General features: G+C 50.1%; 4 protein-coding genes across 4 annotated transcripts; 2 read left to right on the top strand and 2 right to left on the bottom strand.

Moving 5' to 3' along the window:
- Positions 1-930: 930 nt before the first annotated feature.
- On the bottom strand, positions 931-4884 carry BKA55DRAFT_556230 (glycosyl hydrolase family 3 N terminal domain-containing protein). Its single transcript, XM_046191681.1, has 5 exons — positions 4712-4884; positions 4500-4633; positions 3920-4077; positions 3475-3863; positions 931-3422 (listed from the first exon to the last, which is right to left on the bottom strand). Exons 2-5 carry the CDS (start codon positions 4602-4604, stop codon positions 1393-1395), a joined length of 2682 nt encoding a protein of 893 aa, XP_046055442.1. The 5' UTR covers positions 4605-4633; positions 4712-4884; the 3' UTR covers positions 931-1392.
- A 1480-nt stretch (positions 4885-6364) lies between these two features.
- BKA55DRAFT_534388 (ergosterol biosynthesis ERG4/ERG24) lies at positions 6365-7933 on the bottom strand (the record flags this gene model as incomplete). The annotated part of the gene is made up of 3 exons (XM_046189591.1): positions 6365-7455; positions 7509-7813; positions 7872-7933. The coding sequence occupies 3 exons, from the start codon at positions 7931-7933 to the stop codon at positions 6365-6367; spliced, it is 1458 nt and encodes a 485-aa protein (XP_046055441.1).
- Positions 7934-8972: 1039 nt separating this feature from the next.
- On the top strand, positions 8973-9981 carry BKA55DRAFT_589977 (mannose-6-phosphate receptor binding domain-containing protein; the record flags this gene model as incomplete). Its single annotated transcript, XM_046195022.1, has 2 exons — positions 8973-9284; positions 9418-9981. 2 exons carry the CDS (start codon positions 8973-8975, stop codon positions 9979-9981), a joined length of 876 nt encoding a protein of 291 aa, XP_046055440.1.
- Positions 9982-14441: 4460 nt separating this feature from the next.
- BKA55DRAFT_712261 (uncharacterized protein) lies at positions 14442-15823 on the top strand (the record flags this gene model as incomplete). The annotated part of the gene is made up of 6 exons (XM_046200818.1): positions 14442-14649; positions 14709-14777; positions 14836-14916; positions 14977-15090; positions 15152-15567; positions 15623-15823. The coding sequence occupies 6 exons, from the start codon at positions 14442-14444 to the stop codon at positions 15821-15823; spliced, it is 1089 nt and encodes a 362-aa protein (XP_046055439.1).
- Between the last annotated feature and the right edge of the window lie 59 nt (positions 15824-15882).

The raw sequence follows: 15882 nt of genomic DNA, 5'->3' as shown, positions 1-15882 counted from the left end.
GCATCATCGCTCTTGTGATTTTGGTTAGAGCTCTTCCACAGTTATCTAGCTAGCTCACATAACAGAAAGAGCTAACATGACTGAACTCACACTTGATCCCTTTTTGGGTATCATTTTCGAAATGCAACATCCCATTCGCTGCTTCCAGCCCCATACGTGTCATCGGATCTACCATATCCTCCCAAACTCCCCTTTTAAAGTCACCTGCGTTACTTCTCCTTACCCAACTCATCCATAAACACCTCTTTCAAGTCAAAGCTAACATTGTCCTCTCGGATGAGCTTTTAGACTCCAAGTTACGAAGTATCCACGACCCGCTCTTCCGATTACCCCCTCCCTCGAACGACGAAGACACAGCCAAGAAGTATAATAGAACGACGTTATTTATTTATAAAGCATATTTGGATGCACTGAAGGAGCCCGTCTGTTTCAATCAAACCATCGTCTCGGCCTTTGCTCCCCGAAGCAAGAAGGCTTTGAGTGAAGTGCCCATCCATAATCTCAACGAGCCACGTCACTCCATCCTGGCTACTCTTGACATTTAGGATCATATCTGGTATTTGGGCAGAAAACGATCATTGAAGCTCATCACGGCTAGTTCGGGAGAATGGAATTCACCGGATAAATCCATGCGAGACGACTGGTATGTGGCTCGAGAATCTTCCATATTTCCCAATGGCAATATTCGTTTCGTAGCAGCGACGGAAGAAGGCTCCGAAGTACTACAAGCTCCATTGAAGTGGATATCTGTAACGTCAAGAATAAGAAAGGGCGTCTCGCCGAGACACGCCGTGTCTTCCGTTAATACTTTGGCCAGCTCATTGAATTGCCTCACATGTTACCGTTCTTCCTTGCAATGTGAATACTTGCGATATAAATAATGTTTTCTGTCACTACTTGATAACTTTGACTTTTAAAATATCACAAATGCTTTCTTTCTCTTCTAAATGGATAACAATGGTGGGCATATTATGCTACTTAGGGTATGGAGATCATCGCGAGTAATACTGTAATGTTACATGTCGCCTAGCTTGGGTATATTATTGACGGTCTTGAGTTAAATGGAAAGCCTCTATGGCTTATTTATCTTCAATGCGCATAACTTGGTGAAGTCTCCCTCGCTAGGAAACGCGATGGATGTTCAATGGCAATTGGTCAGGTACGAAATCCTTCGCGTCGTTGGAGAGACCACCAAGTACTAAGCTCGAGGCTGTAGACAACCCAACGAATAAAGACATCACGAACAACAGCAGAGTCAGGTCAAAATTTGCGTGATTCTATTCATCATGCTAAACGAAAATAACTTCACCGGCCATTGACGTAACTGGCAAGCGGCTACTATATCCTCCCAAAATTTGCAGTCCAAAAGAATTACCCTTGTCTGCCTTTCCCTTACTCCAACTTAGCGCTGAGAGGCAGCTTGCGAGAGCTGCTTCCAACCCAGACCGTCTTAGGGTGGTCAGTGATGACCCAGTTCTGGGCATTCACGTCCCAGTTGCTCAGGTCGCGGCGGGTAAGTTGGGCGTTGAAGATGGCGCTCTGGCCGGGAGCAATGTTCTCGATACGGTCGAAACCGCGGAGGACACGAACGGGCTCGTTCTCGCCACCGAGGCTGACGTACAGCTGGGGAACCTCGTCGGAGGTGGCGTTGCCTGTGTTGGTGATTGTGGCTGTGACGGTATACAGGATGTCCCACAATTGAGGGTTACCGCCTGGTGCACCAGAAGAGGGAAGACGAGGCTGAGCCGAGCCGTTGAGAGCGTTGGGAGGTAGGAACTCTTCGGCAGTCTTGCCAAATTCGCCGCCGTCGTTTGATGCCTCACTGGCAGACGAGGAAGTGTTCAGGAAGGGGTAGATGAACTTGTAGATGTATCGGACGCCCTTGGGGAACACGTAGTCGTTGAGGTTCCTGCTGAAGTTGCCAAAGGTTGGAGCGGGGATGGTCTGGCCAGCAGGAGGCGAGTAGGTGCTGTTGACGTTCTTCTGGATGTTGAGGTCAGAGTACTCAAAAGTAGTCCAAGACAGACCATGACCGAACTCGTAGAGAGGAGCAGCGGTATCGTTGGGTGCGCTCTTTCCATTGGTGCTGGGAGATCGTCGATCGAAGTGACGGTAATCAATGAAGACACCCTCAGTGAAGTCATCCTGAGGAGCGCCGCGGCCGTTGTTCGCCTCATAAAGAACCTCGGTACCATAGCTCTCACGGGTGCGGCCCCAAGTGAAGGGAGATCGTCCAGGGCTTGTCTTGCCGTAGAGGATATCAGCGATGGCATTGCCAGACTCTTGGCCGGGAAGACCAGCCCAGACGATGGCGGTGATGTTGGGGTTCTTCTCGTAATCGGCCAGCAGAACGGGACCGACGGTATGGAGAACGACGATAGTGTTAGGGCAGATTGATGAGACGTTCTTGATGAGCGCATCTCCCTGTTGCCAGAGGGTGAGGTTCTTGCGGTCGCCGAAGTTTCCGTCGACTTCAATGTAGCCCTCACCAGAGTCGGCATTGGCGAAAACGATAGCGGTCACGTTAGGTTGGCTGATAAGAGCCTGTGTCTGCGCCCATTGGTTGTTGTTCAAGATGCTCTCGTATCGAGTTCCGTCCTGGGCAGCTTGGTTCTGGAGACCTTGATCGGGTGTGATCAAGTAGGGGAACTGAGAAGTTCCTGAGCCCCAAGCCATAGCCAGGGTACCATTGTCGCATCCACGGTCGCCGCAACCGTTAGGTCCAGCAGGGTTGGGACCGGCGTCCTCGCCAATGACAGCGAGGAACTTGGGCTTGTTGAGGGGAAGAGAGCCGGTGTTCTTGAGAATGACGCTTCCCTTGGCAGCGGACTCACGGATGTGGTTCTTGTGGTCGTGCTGGACGTTGACTCCGAAGTTGACTTGTTCGCGGTTCTCTTGAGCAAATGTTTGGACGAAGCCGAAGGTGTCGCGGGTCCAGGAGGAGAAGTTGATGTCGGGGAGGTCCTCAACTGTCTTTCCGACCTTGAAGAAGGCAGACATGATTCGCAGGGCCATATCATCAATTCGCCAGGCAGGGACGGTTCCGTTAACGACGGCGAGAGTCAAATTTCCACCCCAGAAGCTGAATCCAGTGTTGAACTCAGTGTCACCAGGCATGGTCATATCGAGACCAGCGACAGCAGAAGCGGCACCGGTGTGCTGAGCCTGCCAATCGCTCATGACGAAACCTTGGAAGCCCATCTCGTCCTTGAGGATACCGTTGAGGAGCTTGGAGTTCTGGCAACCGTACGAGTTGTTGATTTGATTGTAAGAGCACATGATGGAACCGACCCCAGCGCGGACGGCGTCAGCAAAGGGCCAAGCGTAAAGCTCGTGCAGAGTCTTGTCGTCCATGTTGGAGGAGAGAGACTCGGAGATGTTGTACTTGCGGGACTGAACCTCGCCTCTCTGTCGGAAGTGCTCTACAAAGGTGTCAGTTCTCTGTCAATACCCCAGCTCATCCAACTGGCTTACCTTGTTCGTTTGCGATGTAATGCTTAGCGCAAGCAACGGTACCTCCATCTTGGATACCCTTGACGGTCTCGGCCATGGCGTGGCCAGCCATATAAGGGTCAACGGTAAAGCCCTCCCAGTTTCGTCCACCAGCAGCAGTGCGACCAAGAGGACCAGTAGCAGGACCAAGAGCGATATCGATACCCTTCTCCTTGAACTCAGTACCCATCAAAAGACCTCTCTCGTACCAGAGAGACTTGCTCCAAGAAGCACCAGCTGTGGTGCCAGCAGGGAAAGCGCTGTTGTAGTCGGAAAGACGGATTCCAAGAGGTCCATCCTGAAGACAGAGACCTCGCATACCAAGACGAGGAATTGATCCCACATTTCCTACACAACGTTCGCCTTGCCATCTGAGAAGTTGTTAGTTGACAAGGCCAGGATGCGCTGTTCTTGAGAAGTTACTTGCCCAACACCGGTGGTCAAGTTGACCTTTTCGAGGAGAGTGAGCTGGGACACAAAGTTCTTAGCTTTGACGTAAGCTTCCTCCCAGCCAACGGCATTAGGATCCCTCCATGGTGAAGGATAGTGAGGAGGTGAGTGTGCGAGTGTATCTCTCGTGACAACCTTTTGAGTGTCAGTATTCTGGTCAACAACCGTCACAGCAGCCACCGTCGCGCATAACGTCGGTATTAGTGAAAGGCGCATTTTTGCGATTGAGCCTCTCGAATACAAAGTTTATTCGAACAAGGTTTGAGATTGAGCAAGCGGTCAATTGCGCCCAGGATGGTGGTCTAGAGGCAGAAGTAGACAGCCACGCAGATGCACACTTGAGACGCAACTTGATGTCGACAGACTCAATGAGGGACTGTCTCGGGGGTTTTTGTGTAGGCTAAGGGCGTTGACGATTGCGGAGGGAAGATCGTGAAAAAGGAACAAGGCTGCAAGGGAGGAAATGATATGATCGTGATTTAATGCGTAGCGTCCGAGCTAACAAGGGCGATATGGTGACAAGGCTGAGATTAGATGAGGAAATGGTAAAAACTGACCTTGACGCCAGCCAAAGTGTCTGGAACTTCAGAAGCAAGTGCAACTGCACCATCAGTGCCAGCAGCACCCAAAAAGAGGGCTGCGGCGACCCAATTCAGCTTCATTATGATTGTGTCTTCCTATAATATATTTTCTATAAATTTGGTGAGCCTTTGTACCTGATAAGAGGAATCAATGTCGTCGATTCAACATTGAGGGAGAGTAAACTGACAGGCTAGTCCAATATATTGAATGAAGGGACCAAAGTTAAAGGGAGCAGGCCACAACGAAGAACTTATCGACGAGTGTGAAGAAACAGGAGAAGCCTCAGAAAAGAGGTGGTATTTAACATTTATATATTCACAAATTAAACATTATCACCACGTGCAGCTACAGCGAAGAACACGCACGACAGCTGCAGTGTAGTAGTCTAAGTTCAGTACATATCCAAACCCTGTCTAAATGCTACTCCACTAACAAGCACCGGACACTGCACATCCCTTCCCTCACGGACGGGGGCCGCCTCTCCCGAAGCTTAGCAGAGATTAAAATTCACTGCGAAGGAGGTTCATCGTCATCAAATTCAGTGTCAATGTACCCCACAGCGTGCGTTGACTTGAACTGCAGGCCGTTGCTGGGGAGGGTCGATCACGGCGGGTATTGGACAATTGTCGTGAACGCGGCATTGAACAGGCTCTTTTTCTTGGGTCGTGGGGTAAAAGGGCCGATGTTGAAGGCAGTTTAGACCCAAAGGATCATTGAAGACTCGTCTGACCATCGACTTACATGCGTGTATGTGAAGGGAAGAAAGAGGATGTAGTATTTGGACTGGAGTATCTTGACGTCACATCGTCTCTCCTCGGACCAGACCCGAACAGAATTATCCCTTTGTTTACCCATAACAAGAACTGGACTGGACTGATGGTGCTGTAAGTCTGTGGGCTCTTAGATCATGAGAGTGTTGATCTCATCTGATAAATTCCCAACACGAACTGGACCTAACGTTACACTACAGAGTGCACCTCGTCAGCTCAGAACCGTGATCGACATAGCTAAATTTACCCAAGTCAAGGTCATGCCCTCTCCAGATCCTGCAATTAATCAAAGTCAGAAAACCCAAAATAAAAGAAAAAAGTCTAAACCGCCCCAATTGCCCACACGCATGAGTCCTTGCACGAAATTACGGAGTATCTTTTCGGTGAATTTGCTGAGCTGCCTTCAATTGCCGAAACAACACCAGATTTTATTTCCCCGTCATCACCATCATCCATCACTAATTCCCCACGATGCCCTTGCTCCCCCGCCCCTTGGAACCTTTTTTCTTCCCCGCATCCAAAGAACCCGACCCCAGCGATCGTCTGCCTCCGAAGAACCACCGCGGAATGTCGGGCCTAGAGCCCGTCTCCATTTGATTCCAAGTCGTGATGATCTTGTATTCTTGGCGAAATGGTCAGATTATCAAGAGTTCTATTATTCTATAGCTGTATTCAGTGTGAAGGGTGCCCTGTTGGGCTCTTGAGTTGGCGCTGTTCCTTGGATGTCTGGGATCAGGAAGTTATGCTATGCTACGTTGTAAATCAAAGGCACAGCAGCGAAAGATTGGGTGGTATGCAGATGCAGGTTGGTTTAAACGGTCAAATCATTATTAAGTAGCTTTCTGTGGTAGCTTACTGCCCTTCTAGGCAAGTCTGTGAGCTCTCCCTATGCGATTTCATCCTTTCTAGGATCATCATGATACCCCCCAGCCCATGGCATGAATCAACGCCATCATCGACTCCATAGAATACACTTTTCCCTCCTCGGGCCGCCAATACCGCCAACGTCTCTAAGCGTCGTGGTACTCGGTCTAATTATCTTAACTCAACTCTTGAACCCCATTCATAAATCAGTAGATACCAGGGATGATTCGGTATCGAACAATCTTGCGGTACTCCTCCCAGTCCTTGCCGTACTTGCGGTGACACTTGTCGTCGTCACGGCGCTCACGATGGACGAGAAGGATAGCGAAGTACAGGATGTAAAAGTAAGTGATGAGCATGCCCCATCCCTTAGCTTCTCCCTGGATAACCTCTCGACCATCTCGCATAACGTACGCGCCCTCGGCATGAGTTCCGGCGCTGAGAATCTGATACCCGGCGATACCGGTGGGAAGACAATAGGGCCACGACTGGATCCAATCGCCCAGGTAGTTGATGTGACGAGCGATACCCCACCAGCCTGTTGTGAGAAGCTTGCTGCCCTTCTGGGTCTGGATGTACTTGAGGTGAGAGATTCTGGGATCGTCGGGGTTGGTTCGGAAGCGGTTCTTCTCGTTGTTGGCTGAGCGGAAGATGTAGAAGCCAAGGCCGATGAGACCCAGCATAGCGGCTAGTCCGAGAGGGCCGAGAGAGACAGGGTGGACGGAGAGATATCGGGTCTGCAGCGAGTAGACATATGGAACCCAGACAATATCGCCGAAAGCCAACATCATACCAAAGCCATCGGTGGTGATGTCCATGGTAGTCAAAATCGCGGGCTCGTTCCACCAAGAGTCGAAGACATACAGAGCCTGAACAGCCGTGATGAGGATGGAGCTATCGGTCACGAAACCATAGTTGCGGTACTGCTGAGCGCACCAAGAGCAGTTCATGATAATCCAGCCCATCATTCCAGGTCGAAGCTCAAGGAACTCCTTAATGTCAACCTCACCGATGAGAGGGATCGAAATACGGGGGTTCAGTTCACGACCGATGAACCAATCGTACAACATGTTTCCTGAGTGGCCTCCAGCAGCAAGCTCGCGGTTCTCCTTATTTCCGGGCTTGACGCTAAAGCTTCGAACGTAGACGAAGGTGGACACGAGGTAGGAGTAGATGATGTTCGCGGAAAGGATCTGAATGAAGTTCTCTGACATGAAGGTCCAGACCGGGAACTCGGCACCCTGAGCAGCGGTTCCCGCGGCAAGGACAGCCAGGGTGAAAGTGCTAGAGTACAAAGCTGCGAAAAGTGTTAGAAACTTCGTCCTCTCATCATTCTCAGGTTTGACGAACTGTTAAATCGGTACTTGAGTTTTCCTCCAGAGCGCAACTCTGTACCCTCAACTTCAACCGCGGGCAGAACACGGTACAGGATCAGGGAGAGGACATTGTATCCCACAACAGCGGCGGTTCCCTTCCAGCTAACCAGGCCAGCGACGCCATTGCTTGGCCATCCGACTTCGTGTTTCAAGGCATCGAGCGATAGGGTCTTTGGGTGAAGGAGAGATGGCGCGGGGCATCCTGAGATGTCGTTGCAGACGAAGTTGAAGACGTATACGAGGATGGGGAGGAAGAACGAGATGACAAAGGCGCCGGGACTGAGAATTGTTAGTTATGATCTGAAGAGTAAGGTAAGGAGAGGGAACTTGAACTTACGGGCCAAAGAACTCGTAGCCGTGTTGCTCCTCTGAAGCCGGCTGTTTATCTTTGACAGCCATGTTTAAGATTTGACGAACTCAGATAAGGGGCTTCAAGTCTTTTAAAGTTCCGTTGCCCAAAGAATCTTACTCACAACGAAGCCTCTTGTTCTTACGAAACAAGATCAACTCTTTGCAAGAATACGCAAAAAGTCAAGTCTATGGGAGTCGTGACGAAATTACACAGAATTAGCTTAATCTAATCAACGCGTAGTGTAGGTATTCTTTTTCGGGCCCCGCTGCTCCCCTGTCGTATTCGCGTATTCGGGAATGGCAGTTGTCTCAGGTCAATTGGCAAATCAGAGCTTGGACAGGTAAGGTACGGCACTCTGTAGTTTCACTAACACGACGGAAGTCGGCAATAGATTTGTTCGGCAATAAATATCTGACTGCATTTAAATAAACTTCTTATAGCTTACTTGGAGATTGTTTTTCGCAACTCGTCATCTTACACGTTTTGACCAAAATTTAGACCAAATCATGGTTCAGAAGAGATCGATACATCTTCAATCTTCAAGACACATAAGTCTATGATGCTGCCGGACAAACACTTGTCCCGATATATTGAAGCATGTCCTCTCACAAAGGGGTCAAGCACCAGCCACATGCGTCGCCACAGATTCAAGCCCCATGTGTCTCGTAATTCTCCGGTCAAGGGGTGTAGAGCAAAGGCAAGGGCGGGTTTTACTCTTTGTGGAAAAGACAGTTTGAGGTTTTGGGGATTGCAACTGGAGCCAGGGACCACAACGCGTAATCAGGGAGAATACATCTCCATCTCCAGCTCCATATCGCCAAAACCCTCGCGACTCGACTTGAAACTATATGTTTGTGTCTTCTCTGTGATCCGCTTACTTACTTTACTGTCCCTTCATTATCAGCCCCTTTTTGGTGACCATTCTTTTTGATGATAGGCTTTATCGCAATCATACAGCTCTAGTCAACTAGACAGTAGATCTGTCCCAACTTCCATTCCGATCCAATCCATTCGTCTTCGCTTCAATACTCCAACGATTCAATATCCTCCTACGATCCGAATCCATCATCTATCGAGTCCATCATCATGCGCTTCCAAGCATTACCATTCGTTTTGTCGTTACTCGGTTCCGCGAGCGCTCAAGTCGCAGAGCAGCCAACAACCACGATCCAAGTCCCACAATGTACAGCGACTTCACATACCGGCATGGGCGGTTTCTTCGATCTACGACCAGACATGGCCGTCGTTCCCGATGAGAACACCAAGAAGTACGCCGTGACGAAGGACTACTTCTCAAAGGGCTACGACTACGGCAAGAACTTCACATTAAACATCTGCGGTCCTGTCGTAGAGCCAGTCACAAACGTCGTCGGTGTCGAGCCGCCTTTGTGGCAGAACGTGAGCGCTTATTACATGGTGGGAGGCGAGGTCTTCTCGATAGGGTTGGTTTGAACATACACAAATTGGTGTCTTGCGCCGGAAGGAATGCGCCAGCTAATGTAGAGGCAGTTTCGAGTCAATGGACTTACAGAGCCGTGGTCGCAAGTTGGTTCTTCAATACACGGGGGGATCTCCTTGCGGCGCCGACGTTAACAAGACGGAACCTATCTACGAACGATCCGCCCAGCGCGACTCGTACCTCGAGGATGAGAATGACTTGACGGCTTACACACCTGTTCCGGAACCCGAGGAGCCCGTTGAGGAGGAGCCGAAGCCAAAGGACAAGCGAAGACGCAAGTCGACGACCATTTCGTTCCACTGCGATCGAGACCCAACCACGACCTCTGCCAGCGTCTCCTTTGTTGGCACAGACCCAGACGAATGCGCCTATTTCTTTGAAGTCCGATCCTCGCACGCATGCGCCCACGCAGAGCCGCATAAGCCCGGCAGCGTCGGTCCAGGCAGCATCTTCGGACTCATCGTCGTGATCGCAGTCCTCGTGTACTTCCTCGGCGGCATCTTCTACAACCGAACGGTAACCCATGCGCGCGGCTGGCGACAACTCCCCAACTACAGCTTATGGGCGGGAATCTGGAGCTTCATCTGCGTGCGTCGTCCCCTCCCCGGCTCCAAGCCCGAGCGATACTCTCCCTGAGTTATCTCTTTTCTCTCTCTTTTTTTTTTTGCTCCCCGTTATTTTTTTGTTTTATAGAAAAGAATTGGGGGCTGACAGGTGAGGTTTCTCTTTTGGTTTTATAGGAACTTTGTTTTTGCTGCTTCACGGCTTGTCTGAGACGAATTACTGTTCGACGTGGCTACCAACAAGTACACTCGAGTCCGAGTCGGAGAGAGCAGGATAGAGATGCCGAGAATCGGTTGATTGACCAACTAGATGAGGAGTGGGAAGATTGAGATTAGAGCAGGAAGATCATAGATGCGTGGTGTTTCTTATCGTCATTGGGTGTTGTCTTGGGGCCTGGATTGGGTTCTCGTATTTAGAATGGACATGATCGGAGTTTTATGGGCACGATAATGGTCACGCGTTGTACTGAGCTTGAGATTGGTCGGTACTTCAAAAACATGTTAAAGTTGATCAAATCCGTTCCATGGCTGTGTGTCTTCTTATGTGATGTGGCTTTGAGTGCCATCGGTCTTCATTGTGCAAGTGTCTTGTCGTGGCTGTTTAACTACCCTGCACCATTACACAACACTCTCGGCCGAGTCTTATCAGTGCCTCAAGCCATCCACAGTGTCAGGTACCTTGGAAAAGACATGCTTACAATTGGGGGCATGTACTCCGTGCTCCTTCAAAGTATGGGCTGTCAATGCAAAGTCTTGCAGTAGGCTAATGGTGTTCGCACGTTTGCTTCTCGAACTGCGAACTAAGCAGCCACATGCTGTAAAGCACCTAGCATATTCTACTAAAGGCACCTCAACGTAAAGTTCAAGCTAAAGACACTTTTTAGAGACGGTGTGAGCGGTACGGCCCATGCCTAGACGTTCTAACCAAGGACACTCTATTCTTTTCACTCTTCCAGAGTCAAAGTTACAAGAAAACGCCACGCAGAAATAGGAGGCAGATCAAAGCCACACCCATGTAGCTGATGCCATTTTAGGGCATCGTGTGGGTTTGAACAAACATGCAGTCGCCCAATTGCCGTTGACGGGATACATAAAAGAGATTTGAGTGTGGAACAAAATGGTTCGTGAGTTTGTTAGTTCAGGGGTCCACGTGTTGAGAGAACGTTTGTAGCATCTGCAGAGGAGAGACAGAATGAAGCCATCGTCAACGCCAATTCGTGGTTCATCAACACCAATACATTGTGGTTTGAAGGAGCAAGATGCCTACAGCTGCAACAATGGTCCCGCTGAAAACGAGGCTGGCTACTGCAATGAAACATCGATCGGATCTAAGATCAACACGAGAAGATCTTCAAAAGCCCACCAAACGGGGAAACGAACCGGAAGCGCCGTCCGTTCATGGGCATGACGCTTCATGCACACTACACATCGAATATGACCTGTTCACGGAGAAAAGAAAAGGAAATCTCAAATCTCAATTGATCTCATCTGTCCATCGACCCGGCCCCCGGGTGTCGGTTCGATCTTGATATGCACGCAAGATAAAACCGGGCTGAGAATGCAAGACAATCCAAGTCCAGCTAGCCACAGTCCAAAGAGAGGACAACCCCTGCAAGCCTTGTTTCCTCCCAACGGCTCTGGCACTTTTCTCACAGCGGTCGTTGTCTCGGCCCCTGGAACCGAAACCTTGGTGCAAATGTGTACAAAGTTCTTTGATGGATACGCAACAGGTATATATGCGATGCATAGCGGTATAATATACGCGCTCTTGATTAAGTGATTCTGTGTACCTTCCAGTAAATCTGAGAGACAGAGTCCATGTAATTGTCGAATTGTCACTGTCTGCGGAAAGGATTCCACCTTCGCAAAAAGAAACGAAAGTGACAGCATTGCCGAGAATACTCCTTGCATAAGCCCTTCGCATTGTTTCCCCGAGAGAAGAAGAGGAAGAAGAATAAGCCAGAACTAGTAAGAACATACCTTTACTCCTTTCAGTCGAACCAGCGTCAATGTGCAATTGGCTTCCCGTGACGTTCTAACCAATGCATGTCTATCGTGCCGTGTGTGGAGACGTAGAGGTCCTCGAGTGCGTCATGTAAGGTATGTATATATGTATGTAGCTGGTTCGTGCAGCATGGCGACCTCGAGATAGCCGATGATGCGAACTAAGGGGATCTCCGAACTTGGAAACGCGGGTGTTCGATACGATGGCTTCGGTCGGGAGCATATTGTATTGTATGGTGAGAAAGCTCGTCATTGCCGTGGTGTTTATCTCCTGAAAAGGAACTCGATCTTCTCTGCAAACAACACTCTGTAACCAGTTAGCCGTCAGCTCCTCCAATCTCATCTCCGTCGAGTCTTCCCGAAGCCGACATTACCAGTTGATCCTTTGCACCCGTTTTCCCTCTGATCGTCGTATTTCCCAAAATCGATATCTGCGTCTGGTCTGTTCGCTATAGTTCCCGAAGATCAAACTCAAGCAAGTATGAGGTTGCATCTCGTCACATGGCTTGAGCCACACACATACCATGACTAGCAGCACACCCTCTCCCCCCCACGACCGGTTTCTGTCTCACATCTTTTTGGCACCCTTCCCACACCGCCCATCCTTGACGCCTCCCACGCGGGTTTCCACGCGGCTACAAGACAAATGCCGTGAAACCACACAAATCTGGATAGCTGGTATGCAGTTACGTCCTGAGGAGGAAAAGCGTACAGTCGAAAGAAGAAACGTTTTTCTATCTCAAACGATGGATTTTCCAAGGCGAAGAAGAAATGAGAGGGAGGAGGAGAAAGCTGACGGGAGCGGAAACGGGTTTCGAAGTGGCGGTTCGTTTGTTTGCTCGAAGGAAGCTCGACGGGAAAACAGGGAGTGTCTTCAACAAAGAAGTTAGCAGGTGCATATTATGATGAAAGGAGATACTGGTATAGACGTCAAGATGTGAGTACTTGCATAGCGGAATATGTTTCCCGGTGGTCTGGATGCTGAAGTGTATGCTGGGTACCGATGTCGCAGAGTGACTGACTTGTTTGATTTTCTTTGGCGAAATCGACTGGACAGGATGCCTGCAGGTACGCGTACGGATAGTATAAAGCAAGATAAAGAGCTAATAAGGCCGTGGAAGGTGTAATGATGCTTCTCCTGCGAAGTGTCTGCATATTTGCATTGGTGTTCCCATAGAAGATGTAGCTACCATGTCTGCTTTGAGAGCATCCAAATTCGGATTGAGTGGAGCAACTTGGTGTTTTCTGGTTCCTGGATTGCGGCGTGATCACTAACCTAGTCCATAAACCGCAAAAACATTACATTGGGCCATGTCACTACGAATCCAGATACAGCCGTATCTTTGTCTCGGTGATCATTGCCTATGGTGTTTTGGGCTCTCTACTACTTTGCTACTGTACTACCACAAAATTGAGCTGGGGGTATTTTGATATCGTGACCTACCCAAGGCTCTTTGCCTCGACGTCTTTCACATGATCACCGCCATTCCGGATAGCTTGCAAGTGCCACCACCTCCGTCTTATGCAGTGCCCGTGATTCAACTGATGTGCTGGTGATAAGTCAATTATGCAGTGATAGATTACATCCATGGCGTCAAGAGGCATCTCGCCGTACCATACTGTGATCTGGCCCTATTCACAGCCTGGTAGTTGTACCTTAAACGACGAAGACCCCAGCATCTTCACCTAAGCTACGGCCTTTCGAGACGCCGGTGGTGCATAGCCTTTACCAATATTTTGACGAACTTAGTATGCACCATGCAGAATGGTAAACACTGAATCACATTTCACATTGCAGTAATATACACAAGCCGCCACATCTCCTCTCTCCTCACTCTCACACTCTCTCCCCTTGACATCACGACAACTACAAACACTGCAAAGTCCCGCTCCCACAGCGGGTCGACCTACCCGGGCTACCCCTGTCCCCGCCTGTAGACGCCACTAGCTCCAAGATCCCACTAGGGCCCAGATCTCAGCTGCAGCTCAACACACCCCTGCTAGAGATGCACAGGGCAGTTGAGTCTACAACGTATTGGGGGGGGTGAAGCTCCCCGTGTGGAGGTAAGTTCGCAGATTCAAGTGCATGTACTCTTCCCTTTTGGGTCTTCTACATCCTCAATGTCATCAGGTTAGGGAGGCTTTTGTGATGCTGTTCCTCCCATGTTGCTGTTGAGGTTGTGCACTGCTCTGATTGTCTATATCAGAAGCTCATTTCCCTCTTTTGGCCTTTGAGAATGCAAGTCTACTCCTACAGCCTATAACCCATTGTGCACTGCTCCCCATTACTACTCCTACTATTGTCCCTTGACCTCGTGCACTGCTGCCTTTGCCTCTTCTGCTATTGCCCCTCCATTGTCGTCCATCTTTTCAGTCCTTCATTGGCCCTGTCGTCATAGTTCGCGCCTGTTTGGGGCCACTAACAAAGCAGAGTGGTTCGTGACTCCACCGTGAGCTATTGCCTGTGACAAATAGCAACAATACATTACGTCGGAATTCCTATTGAGCACTGCCAGTGCTATCAGAACAATGGAAATGCTCAAATTCGAGGATGAGGGCTCTCTGGCTCCTCTATATAATCTCCCAACCTGGCCTGGCTTCTACTCTTCTTTCTTTCCTCCTCATCACTTCACATCTCAGAGTCTGCACCCGTACCAGCAGCCTTTTTCTTCTTCAGAGCCAAGTCTTTGGCCTTCAAGCTTCACCTCGAGTCACACCAGTAGCCTTGGCTACTCAGGTATGCTTCCTCCCCTTACACCATCTTGCCTTGGCATCGCATGTGCTGACTTGGACAAGATAACTTCACACACAACTTCCTCCCGAGTCCATCACCATCAAGTCTTTCGAGCGATTACAGCTGCCCAGGTATTATTTCTCCTTTCCATGCTGCAGGTCTTCACAGTCATGATCTAACTTGAACAAGACTGCTTTATACACCACCCACCCCCGAATCTGCCTCCGCCCATCCTTCCCTCCGCCAACACCTATCGCAGTCTTTACCAAGGTATGTTTGGTCCTTCATCCCATATCACCCCAACTTCGCCTTTTTTCTGACTTGGTAAAGACCAGCCCACCCACATCAAGGCCGAGCCGTTACCCCTTTTTACACACAACTACCTCTCGCGTCTCCCGCCTCCAAGCCTCCCTTCAAACAACAGCTGCTGCTGTTGCTCCTCCTGTATGTTTATTCCCTTCCACCTTGACCTACATCTCCGTCATTCAAGACTAACCTTGTGCAGACTCCTTCACCAACACACAGTTACCATCTCCCCCCCTCTCCTCCGACCACCGCCAAGACGCAATGTCTTCCTCCCCCGCCCTCGTCGGTAGCAAGTCCCCTGCTGCTGTAGGTGCGGGCTCTGTCGCCGGCCCCGGCATAGTCTCCCAGGCTTGGACCCGGTACCAGAAGACCTGCGCGGTCCTCCATGAGTACGAGGACATCTCCCCCTCTCTCATCCTCCGGGTTATGCAGGTGCCAGTGACCCTCGAGGAGCAGCGAACCTTTGTTCGCCACCTCCGCCAACAGGGCGTCTCGTACGCCGACATCAAAGACCTCGGAGAGCTGACCACCTCTCTGAGCACCCTCCGCGGCTGGGACCGCATGAAGAAGCCCCCCTCTGCTCGTCCTCGCGCCCCGCGCTGGACCACCAAAGACGTAAGTTGACCACTTCTTCCTCACATCAACACGTTGTACTAACATGGCGAAACAGATCAAAATCATGCACCGCGCCGTGAACGCAGTGCTCGAGACGATGGACATCGGGTCCCCCGGGTTCTGGCGTCGTGTGGAGGAGGAGATGCCCAAGCTCCAGGCGACGCATCGCTTCTCTGCCCAGGCCATCGCGGCCAAGTACGACAACCGAAGTCGGGGTGACATCGCCCGCCGGAGGGCCAACACCACAGCGCAGTAAATAGGTTTTTAGTTTCCTGGCGGTGGTTTAATGAAGAACAATGGTCCTATAATGATAGG

This window comes from Fusarium redolens (assembly GCF_020744475.1).
Source record: "Fusarium redolens strain MPI-CAGE-AT-0023 chromosome Unknown BKA55scaffold_2, whole genome shotgun sequence".
In the NCBI taxonomy this organism is placed as follows: domain Eukaryota; kingdom Fungi; phylum Ascomycota; class Sordariomycetes; order Hypocreales; family Nectriaceae; genus Fusarium; species Fusarium redolens.
The sequence above is the reverse complement of the archived record's forward strand: the minus strand, read 5'-3'. Positions and strand labels throughout refer to the sequence as shown.

Excerpts from the sequence above, each read along its gene's own strand:
- BKA55DRAFT_556230 (XM_046191681.1), bottom strand. The coding sequence starts at position 4,604 with ATGAAGCTGAATTGGGTCGCCGCAGCCCTCTTTTTGGGTGCTGCTGGC. Across the intron at positions 3,864-3,919 it reads AACTTGACCACCGGTGTTGG|ATGGCAAGGCGAACGTTGTG; the intron begins GCAAGTAACTTC and ends ACAACTTCTCAG. Across the intron at positions 3,423-3,474 it reads TTACATCGCAAACGAACAAG|AGCACTTCCGACAGAGAGGC; the intron begins GTAAGCCAGTTG and ends ACACCTTTGTAG.